This window comes from Loxodonta africana, chromosome 11 (genome assembly GCF_030014295.1).
Source record: "Loxodonta africana isolate mLoxAfr1 chromosome 11, mLoxAfr1.hap2, whole genome shotgun sequence".
Lineage (NCBI taxonomy): Eukaryota > Metazoa > Chordata > Mammalia > Proboscidea > Elephantidae > Loxodonta > Loxodonta africana.
The window spans coordinates 1,850,985-1,861,568 of record NC_087352.1 but is presented as its reverse complement, the minus strand read 5'-3'; the positions used below and the strand labels follow the sequence as shown (position 1 = coordinate 1,861,568).

The 10,584-nt window shown below is 54.5% G+C and overlaps 1 protein-coding gene across 1 annotated transcript; it reads left to right on the top strand.

The window, feature by feature from the left end:
- Positions 1-5,979: 5,979 nt before the first annotated feature.
- On the top strand, positions 5,980-9,425 carry ZBTB32 (zinc finger and BTB domain containing 32). The gene is made up of 5 exons (XM_023539855.2): positions 5,980-6,013; positions 7,105-8,096; positions 8,347-8,420; positions 8,741-8,905; positions 9,051-9,425. The coding sequence occupies exons 2-5, from the start codon at positions 7,204-7,206 to the stop codon at positions 9,326-9,328; spliced, it is 1,410 nt and encodes a 469-aa protein (XP_023395623.2). The 5' UTR covers positions 5,980-6,013; positions 7,105-7,203; the 3' UTR covers positions 9,329-9,425.
- The last annotated feature ends 1,159 nt before the right edge of the window (positions 9,426-10,584 follow it).

Below are 10,584 nucleotides of genomic sequence, written 5' to 3'. Positions count from 1 at the left end.
AGCGCAGGGGGAGGCAAAGGGGCGGCCCTGGCGCTGTCCTAGGTGCAGAGGCTCCTGAGCGTGCTCAGTGGGCCTGGCCCTGGAGAGGGTAGGCGGTGCCAGAGCCAATCAGCGTCCTCCTCGTGGTCCGCGCGCTGTGCACGCGCTGGGCCTCGAGCCCCGGCCTCCCCACCCGCCCCACTTAGTAACGGCCACTCGCCACGGCCACTCGCCACTCGGGGTTGCCCTGCGGTGAGTGTACGAGTCCGAGAGGGGAGGAGGAACAGGGGCTGAGCCGGTGAGTGCTGTGGTTTTTCTCACTCTTCTTTGGACTTGGCTCAGCCAGAGCTGATGTATGGGGGCTTGAGTGGCCGCCGTGGGGCTCAGGAAGTGAGGGCTGAAGGCTTCCCTCTGCCCTGGAGACGCTGAAAGTGGGGGCCCTGGGAACCCTGGGCCCAGGCTGTGTGGCCACCAGATCAGCGTGTTCTCTGAGTTGGCTCATGGTCTCTGGGGCCAGCCTGCATTGGCAGTATGTGCTCTTAGAGCACTGTGCTGGGTCACTGGCCAAGAGGCATGGCTTCTGGACTATAAGAGGTTGTCTGGGACCTCTGGACGGACGGGATGCGGCGACTAGGAGGGCAGGACTGTGGCTGTCAGGAGGTTATAAGGAGTTACTGGCCAACAGATGATACTAATGCTCACTTTGGACCCAGCCTGGGCTGGGAGTGAGTGTTCGTGAGGTCAAATGGGACATTGTCAAGGGTCATTGCAGCTAGGCTGTGCTGGAAACATGTAGCTGCAAGGTCTTGGGTGTCTCTGAACTCCAGGTTGAAATGGTCTTTGCAGATTTTCCAGTATTGGGTCCAGGTTGGATGGTGTGGCCAAGAGGTTACATCAGCAGTGCTCCAGAGGCTCTGGGGAAGGAATCTCTGAGGAGAGGATCTCTGAGGAGGGGACCTCTGAAGGCTGTAATTGTTCCCCCCTCCCCCCGACCCCCAGGAAGTCTGCTGAGCATGGAGTATTGCCTCCTGGTGGCTCAAGACAGAAGTGGGATTGGGTTGCGTCAGACTTTTCAGTCCCTGTGGCCACCTCTTCCCCAGGTCCTCTCTGGTTATTCCCAGAAGATACCAGGCTGTAAGCAGGGGCAGGTGCGTGGAGCAGATGGATGTTGTGCTGGGGTACAAGAGACATGTGAGATGTCCCAGGTTGTCTTTACTGGAGACCTTTTTGTACTCATGGGGTAGGGTGTGGATAGCTAACTCCACTTAGTTGTTCAAGCTCTATGTGGTATTAAAGCTTACAGAGTGTTCTCATGTACACCCAGAGTTCTTAAACTGTTGGCGTGGGGATGGGTTAGGGGGAGGTGGTGGTCTGTGAATAGACTTCAAGGATCTGTGAGCTCACAAGAAAAATTGTATACATGTGTGCATTTTAGGGACACAAAAGGGGCCACAAGGATAAGAGAGAAGTATTTAACCTGAAGATAGACTTCAGACCAGTCTGTGACTACCTTGTCATTCGAACACAAAATGGAATGGGCAGCAACAATTTTCTGAGGTAAACATTGGTTCCATGGCTTTCATTCGCAAAGATTTGATGACCCCCAAAGAGGTTAGGAACCACTGGAATACAGCAGACTCCTGTCTTATTTATGGAGCCTGGGCAAGACTACAAATGGAGATTTTTTTTTTTTGAGACATCTCACGTACTAGCCTGCATGTCCAAGCTCAGTCTACACCCTCCCCTCCCACATGCAGGCCCTAAGGTGGCACGGCAGTTGCATGGTCTACTCTCATGAGTATAGACCTGGGTTTGAGGCCTGTGCAGGCCCTAGAAGTGTGGCTTGGAGCCATTTGGGCTGGCTGGTCCAGGGTTGTGGATTCCCAGAGCATGTTCTAGAAGTGGGGAGCACAGGCTCCAGGTGGGCACTTCTTAGAGGCCTTTGGACTCCTCAGTCAACAGGCAGAGACACAGCCAGAGGCAGCCAGGTTGGGGTCCTCTGCCCAAGTTTAAGGCAATATAGCCCTTCCGAGGAAATTGGGGGTCTCATAGCAACCATATAGAGAAGAGTAGAATTGCCCCAGTTTCCAGGGAGTGCCTGGTGAATTCAAACTGCTGACCTTTTGGTTAGCAGCTGTAGCTCTTAACCACTGCACCACTAGGATTTCCAGACCCGTATTAAAGCTGGAGAAAAAGGCCATCTACTGTGCGGATGCAGTGGAGCCTAAGTTTTCTGACTTTTAGTCTAGTTCATTTTCCATTTGTTCCATAAAAGGTGTGCTAGTCCACAAATATCGCTCACCTGGCTATGACTATATCTGGTTGGGGGCCACGTACAGCATAGATTCAAGGGTATGTGTTAGATGTACTTAACTAGGAAGAATGAACATCTTTAAAGTTCGTGTAAGATTTGGATAATTGGTCTTTGTATATTAGATACTGGAAACCCTGGAGGCGTAGTGGTTAAGTGCTATGGCTGCTAACCAAGAGGTGGGCAGTTCGAATCCACCAGGTGCTCTTTGGAAATTCTATGGTGCAGTCCTACTCTGTCCTATAGGGTCGCTATGAGTTGGAATTGACTCAAGGGCAGTGGGTTTATATTAGATACTCTATACTATATAAAATGCTGGGAAGAGTTTAACCACCTTAATTTGCCTAAAAAGATTTTTTTTTGGGGGGGGGCAGTGGCAAGCTATCAATTTTTCTCAATTGAATCTAGATTAGCTTAGCTTAGGGGCTCAATATTTAAAATAAGTGAGATAAACAGAGGACACTTTTTGTAAAATAATCATCCCTCTAATTGACCTCATGGTTTGATTTCAGTTACAGTGTTGTGAAGAGAATCCATACTTGTGTTGTTATGTTGACATTTTTACATCATGCTGCGTTGTGCCTGAAGGGTGTCTTGGTTTCCTAGTGCTACTGTAACAGAAATACCATAAAGGGGTGGCTTCAAACAACAGAAATTTATTTTCTCACAGTTCTGGAGGCTAAAAGTCCAAATTAGGGTCTCTCCTGTGTCGATTCCTTCCTTCGTGGTAGCCCTGGACATTCCTTGGTTCCTTGGCTTGTAGACAGACCTCACATGGCATCTGTCTTCCCTGGTGTGTGTTCCTGTCCAATCAGCTTTTCATAACTCAGGAGTGATTAGGTTTAGGGCACACACTTAAACTGGTATGGCTTCACTAACGTAACAGAGAAAACCCTATTTTCAAACAGGATTAAATTCAAAGGTATAGAGGTTAGGATTCCAACGCATATTTTTGGGTGGGTGGGAGGAGGACACAATTCAACCCATAACAGACTTATGACGCAAGGATCTCTAGAAGGCTCTATTTTTGTAGCTGAGGTGTGCACTGAACCCCTGATGATTTCCCCCTGACTGTCCCCTTGGTCAAGCCTACCAGTAAAAATGAAAAATATCAGATTTTAAACTTAGTAGTATGAGTATGAATCTAGGCGACAATGGGCTCAAGCATAACAACGATTGTGAACATGGCGCAGGACTGGGCAGTATTTCGTCCTGTGGTACATAGGGTAGCTGTGAGTCGGAATCGACTCAACAGTACCTAACAACAACATGAGTATTAGGAAGGACCGAGAGGCAGAAATCAGACCTCCTTTTCCCACATAATCTTCTTCCTACCTAATCCTTCCTACCCCCTCCCCTCTCCCAGGGTGCAGGCTTGTGTCTTTATAACCTGTGGTTTCCTGGCTCCATCTCAGGAGGACGTCTACAGGTGATTCCCTACTGAGTCTGTCTGGGAATTGGGAGGTGGGGAGGTGTCTGAGGCTGGAGAGGAAAGACTTTCAAGAGCAGCAAACCATCAGCAGTGTTCCTGTCCTTCCAAGTCAAGGTGGCATTTGCTTCTGCTGTCACTGCTCGGTGCAGGATGCTTTGGGTTGCTCTGTGGGAATGTGGTGAGAGGGCGGAGAAAGGCCTAGAGCGTCACTTGCATAAGGGTTGAGGTGCAGAGGGCCTTGGGGATACCTCTGAGGAGGCTGTCTCTAAGGAGATACCCTTAGGTGGGTTAGACACCAAGTGGGAGGCAAGATGGGGTTTCCCATTCTTGGGGGCTTTTGTTCACTGAAGGGGAAGTCCCCTTGCCCCTTCTCCTCCCTTTTAGACTTCCCTAAAGCCCCCTGACACTCCGTGTCATCTACATTTGGCTGACAGAGGATGGTGCCCTTTGAGCAGAATCTCCAAGTCTCTCGATCATCATTGGGCAGACCACACTGGTGATGGGAGCTGAGTCATGGGCTGGTGACGTATGGCTGGGTGATGAGGGAACCATACTCCACTGGGACCACCTTCCTTACCTCTGCTCTGTTACCCCTCCTAGGCTCGGGGCTTCTCCCTGATGGCCTTCTCCACTTAGTCTGTATCTTTGAGGACTGTGAGTTTCTATTTGGGAGGGAGGCTACATGTCAGGGACTGATGCTTTATGTGTCCAGACTAAGTGTCTTTTATGTGGGTATCTGATGTGCCCCTGGGTGTGGTGGTGTGAGGAGTCAGAAAGCTCAGAAGTGGAAAATATTTAATGTTCAGAGGGGTAGCAGGTGAATTAGCTTGCCCATTTGCATTTTCCTTTTCACTCTGACTCATCTTCCCCTCTCCCCACCCCATTGCCCCTCCGGCAGCCCCACCCATTGGCACACCCTGTCTTATCTAGGAAGGGTTAACACCTGCTCACACCCAAACTAGAATGAGAGGTACAGAGAAGACATGTTAGGCATAGAGGGAGACAGTGAAGTTTGGTCTGAACATTTTGGTGTCTTGGAGCCAAAGGGAGAAAGAGGCGCTTTTTAGAGACCTAGAATTTGAGTCTAGGAGGGACGCATAAAGCATCACTCCCTGACATGTAGCTGGAGGGTAAACCAGGGGGGCACCAGGCTATCTTTTTTGTTACCAGAACAGCTCCCAGTGCCTGATATCTTATTTATCTTCCAGTTACTTATTGGGCATATATGATATGCCAGACACGTATCGTAACTGTTGTATCATATCAGCATTTATTGAATGAATGTAGAATGTGGTACAGGAGCAGGGATAATAGAATAATAAGAAACAGAAAAAGAAACTTGAGTCTCTCAGACCTCCTCCCTTCCCCAGATTAAACAGTGCTAGAACTAAGAGGGGAAATCTCCAGGGGCTTTGACCTTCTGGGCAGGAAGTGAAAGAAACCTAAGTCCTGATTTCAGAGAAATGTCATTTGTCATCAACCCAAGAAAAGGAGTTTCTCTCTTTGAAGACCACCGCAGGCCCTTCCTGGGGTTGCCCCCTCCAGAGTTTGATGGGAGGATCCGAGTTACTCACATTCAATACCCCACTGCGACCCAGATGTCAGGGGTCATTCCTACAGAGCAAGCAAGGCTTCCCAGCTCCAACAGTCAGGGAGAAGGAGGAATGCCTGTGGCCCTCCCTCCTGCTCTCTTTGGAATCCAGTTGTTTCCATCCTTTTTACTTCTGAGGTAGGAGTAGAAACAGCTTTCAGCTACCGCAGCTCTATTGTCACCTCTAAGAACCAGAACTAATACTATTTGGATGATGCTATGCACTTACAAACCACTTTCGCATTCATCATGTCATATCATCTTCACCCCCACCGCCAAGTGGCATAAGCAGAAATTATCCCCATTTCATGGATGAGGTAACTGAGGCTCAGGGAGGTAACTTGTCCAAGATGACTCAGCTAGTAAATGGCAGAGATGAGACTGAAATGCGAGTCTGACTGCTCCAAAGTCCTTGTCGCCTCAGGTACACTTCTTGGACTCTAGTTCACTAATGAGGTCAGGAGACAGGAGGTAAGGAGGCAGAACGTCTGGAAGTAGAGGCCGGCCTCTCCTGGAGGGGTGAAGCAGAGCTAGAGGTATAAAACCACACCCCCCGGGGGACTGTAGCAGTCTGAAACTTGGGACATCCAATGGAGGACGGTGAGGTCAGGGGTGGGGCTAGCTTCAGGGGAGGGGGTGGGGGGCAGGAGCCCGACCAGCAGTTCAGAGCATGCGGTGTCCAGTGAGGATGCTACAACTGGTGAGTGCTTGCGTCTCTCCAGCTGAGGCTTTTCTCCCCACACTCCACCCTTTCTGTTCACTCCCTGCCAACGTGCTGCCCTCTCCCGGAGGTGTCCAAGTAGTAACCTTCCCTCCCACAAGGGTCCTTGCTCATGGTGAGCCTGCCCCCAGGAATATGGCTGTTGGGTGTGGAGACACTTTGGTTCTGTTTCTCTGTGTGTCTGGGCTCCGAGTTCTCTTCTTGAAAGCCAGTGTGGTAGTTTTCACTTGTGAGAAAGTCCTGCCTTGCTGGGTTCTGTCTTTCTATTTGCTTTTTGGCTTATGAAAACAGAATTAAACCATCTTCCTATCCTAATCTTGAGAGCAAAGAGTCTTCCCCTATACAGTTCCCATTTCCCTTTCTCTCACTTCCTCAGGGGTCAAAGCCTTCTCCAAAGCCTCTCTCCATCCTTGGATCAGCTTTCTCTCCTGTGGCTTCTGAGCCTGCTTTCTCAACTCACTGGATGGGAGTTTTTGTTCTTATCCAGTTCCTGCTCTGAGGATGCATTCTAGAAGCTTCAGCCTAAGGGGGATGATTGATTGATGGATGGCTTATAGCCTGCTCTCCTGCAGCCATGACCCTTATCTTGGCTTCTCAGAAGCCTCAGCAACCACTTGCTGGGCCCGTGGAGGGCGGACACACCAGCTTTCCAAGCTCTGCCTGTGAAGCTCAGTCCTGCTCCTCCCTAAATGCCTGGGCTGACTGGCTGGGTTTTGTGGTGATCCCTTTGTCTGGAATGAGGAAAGCCTGGCCTGCTTAGAAGTCTTTCCTTGCAGAGGGACCTGAAGCAGCAGAAATATCAATGTCTGCTATCCATTAAGCCAGATTGTCAATTGGCAGACCCCACATACACTCGAGCCTTAAATCAGCTACTTGGTATTTTTGTTGACTGCCTGATCCTTGCTCTTTAAGTCTAAATTTGGCCTAATTTCCATTTCTTCACTCCCCACCCCTGTTACAATTCTGGATAAGTTCAGCTTTTCTCTAGGGCTGGTTTATTTGCTCCATTTGAGGACAAAGAGCTCTGATCCAGGACCAGCAACTCATTCTTTCTCCCCTCACCTCCACAGGCTTGAGAATATGCCGTTCCTCCCTCCCTTTTCCACCATGGAGCCCATACTGTGGCCTTCCTCTCAGAACCACTGAGATCGGTACCCAGACAAGGCACAATGTCCCTACCCCCCATGAGACTGCCCAGCCCCTACGCCTCTGATCGGCTGGTACGGCTGGCAGCCAGGCTCCGGCCGGCACTATGTGATACCCTGATCACTGTGGGAAGCCAAGAGTTTCCAGCCCACAGCCTGGTGCTAGCAGGTGTGAGCCAGCAGCTGGGTCACAGGGGCTGGTGGGCTTTGGCGGAAGGCATCAGCCCTTCCACTTTTGCCCAGCTTCTGCAGTTTGTTTACGGGGAGAGTGTGGAGCTGCACTCTGGGGAGCTGGGAGCCCTTGAGGAGGCGGCCAGAGCCCTGGGGGTCCAGGCCCTGGAAGAAGCATGCAGAAGGGCTCGAAGGGACAGGACTAATGAGGAGCAGGAACCAGGGCCGAAGAAACATCAGGAGGAGCCAGAAAAACCCCTAAGGGATTCTGAGAGGGAACTGGGGGGCCCTGGAGAGAAGCAGAGGCCAGAGTTTTTCAGAGCTGGTGGGAGAGAACAGGAACCACGGCACAAGCACTGGCCACCAGGAGAGAGCCATGAGGTGACAGGGGCAAAGCGAGAGGGTCATGGGAAACAAATGAGATCAAAGGAGAAACTCAGCCAATCCTCTGTTGGCCACGGGGAAGAAGATGGGAAGCCAGGAGCTGTCGTGTGGTTGAGGGAGAGTCCAGGGGGCTCTGAGGAAAGTCTGTGGGAGTCCCCTAGCCCCCTTCCCCAACCAGGTTCCCTCCAAGCCAGCATCGTCCCCAGGCCCTGGTGGGCTGAGGCCCCCTGGTTGGGGGAGGGCCAGCCTGCCCTGCAGAGCATCCTGCTGTTGCCGCCCAGATATGGCACTCCCTTCTCCCCCAGCACCCCCATCACCCCCATCACCGGATCCCGGCAGGAGGTCTGGCCTCAGGACCAGAGGTGAGTGAAGGGCTTAGTGGAGGTCTCAGGAGCCGGGAGGGAGTGGCTTAGGAGAGGCAGAGGTGATGGGTGGAAGGGCACCACACCTCTTATATCTTCTATACATTTCCTGAGCAGGGGATGAGACAGGAAGCTCAGAGCTCCGCCCCTGAGAAAGTCCTAGGACACCTCTCTCCCCAGGAAGAGACCAGGGATGGCGAGGCTTTCAGGTTTTGCCAGGGCTGTAACTCTTCCCCCACACCCCTCCTAGGATCCCACTGCCCCTGAACCTCCAGAAAGGGCTCTGGAGCCAGAACCTATTGGCCTCCTCCAGCCCCACCCCAGGTAAGCCCCTCACTGCACTGCACACATGCTATAACGTGGTTTCTCCTCGGGCAGGGCAGAGGCTCTAAGAGTCCAGTCTCAGCAGGGCCCCCACCTCACTCTGCTCCTTCCAGATTCCCTCCCCCAGGACCCCCCCCCGCCCCCACACACACACGGCTCAGCCCTGGGGAGATGGAAGCATCTGATCAGGACCACACTGGTGAACAGGGTGGGGGTGCTTTGGCTTAAGCTCCGCTGTAGCCCCTGATGTTTTACCTGGGTGTTCCTGTGACCCAGCCTGGGTGCCCTGCCTCACCCTCCTTTGACTCCTGTCCCCGCAGGCTCGACTGCAACCTCTGTGGGTCATAATGGCAAAGCGGGCCGCGTATCTCACCAACATCCTCCCCCGCCCCCTCCTGCTCGCGTTCGGCCCTATTCTTGCTCTGTCTGTGGAAAGAGGTTTTCACTCAAGCATCAGATGGAGACACACTACCGAGTCCACACAGGTAGGGGCATCCAGCCCTGCATGAGTTGCCTGCTTCCTTCCCAACTTCAGTTTGCTGGCTCCCTCATCCGCTTCTGCATGGCGTAGCTTGACCAGCCTTCATCCGTCTTCCCTTCTCCACTGGGCTCCCCCTCTGTCCGTCCTAGGTGAGAAACCATTCTCCTGTAGCCTCTGCCCTCAGCGCTCCCGGGACTTCTCTGCCATGACCAAGCATCTTCGGACCCATGGGGCTGCGCCCTACCGCTGCCCTCTGTGTCTGGCCGGCTGCCCCAGCCTGGCCTCCATGCAGGCTCACATGCGCGGCCACTCGCCCAGCCAGCTCCCACCAGGATGGACCATTCGCTCCACCTTCCTCTATTCCTCCTCTTCCAGGCCATCCCGGGCCTCGCCCTCTCCCTGCAGCCCCCCTTCCTCCACTACCTGATGGGGTGTCTGCAGCTCTTGGGCCTCAGTCTAGAATCTAATGAAAGAACGATAGGTGGGCCAGCAGACCAGCCTGGCTCCTGACTGGGCACCGCGGCGGCGGTCTAGCGAATTTGGCTGCAGAAGCGCTGCAGGAAGGGCGCCTAGAGCCCTCTCCTGGACGACCGCGGGCCGCAGGAGCCTGGGCCAGAAAGCCGGAGTTGGGTGAGGGCCGGAAAGTCTGCACGAGTAAAGGCCAACTCTGCTGGGTCCACAATAAAGACTTTCCTGTGCCCTCCTCTCAGGACAAGAAAACCGAGTCCAGACTCAAGTGTGTGCGCGCCGGGTGGGGTGGCGGGCGACTTTGCCCCCTGTCCTGTAGCGGCCCCTGGTGGCCGTGCGTCCGCTGTCCAACGCGACGGCCACCTTCTCCATCTCCCGGGGCGTCCCAGTCCCGTTCTCTCCCGGAGGCAGTGGGCTGCGAGGGCTCAGCGTCCAGGCAGACTTCGCAGCAGGCCCTGGGCGGCTGTGACAGCCCCTTTCACAGCAAGCAACGGCCCACGGGCACGTCTGGCCCAAGGCTCCAGAGGGACGCGTGCTCCGCCCTGCTTTCGGCCACCGCCTCCTCTTCCTGCGCACAAGGCCCCCCAGGCGCTGTCTCTCCCGGAATCTCCCTACATGTCGTGCCGACCGGCCGCCAGGCAGCGTCTGGAGCTGAGTCCATCCCTTGGCCGCCGCCTCTTCCCCGGCCCACGCCTCCTGCAGTCGCGAACTCCATTTCCCAGCGTCTCCAGGGCTCCCAGCACGAGGCCTGCTGCACTCTGGGAGTGGTAGTCCGTGCGGGCCACTTGCCTCGGCAAGAGCAGTAGGAGGAGTCCGGGCGAGGACCACAGCTTCCGGCGGCCCCGGCTCTGGCTTTCCAGGCCCTGCTCGGGACTCCATGGTCCTGGCTTTCGCCTCCTCGTCCCGGCGGAAGGAGCGAGGCCGCTGGACTACATTTCCCGGAGGCCCCTGCGCCTCGCTCCTCGCCCCAGCCGGCCGCGACGCGCGGTCTGCACTTCTCTGCGCGGGCTGAGTGACGGTCGGCCGGCCGGCCGCGGACTCCCGCTCCCGTGGTGCCCCGCGCGTGGCCCGCCCAGCCTCCGGCTCCGCGGCCCCGGGGCGGCGCTGGTTGTTGTAGTAGCCGCGGCCGCCCCGCCCTCCGCTCCCTCCCCTCCCCCCGGCCTGCGCACGGGCCGCCCCTCCCCCCGCCTCCCCGGCCCCTCTCACGGTGCCAAG

Coding starts and splice junctions, on each gene's coding strand:
- ZBTB32 (XM_023539855.2), top strand. CDS start 7,204: ATGTCCCTACCCCCCATGAGACTGCCCAGCCCCTACGCCTCTGATCGG. Junction 8,421..8,740: donor CTCCTCCAGCCCCACCCCAG/GTAAGCCCCTCA, acceptor CTGTCCCCGCAG/GCTCGACTGCAACCTCTGTG. Junction 8,906..9,050: donor ACACTACCGAGTCCACACAG/GTAGGGGCATCC, acceptor TGTCCGTCCTAG/GTGAGAAACCATTCTCCTGT.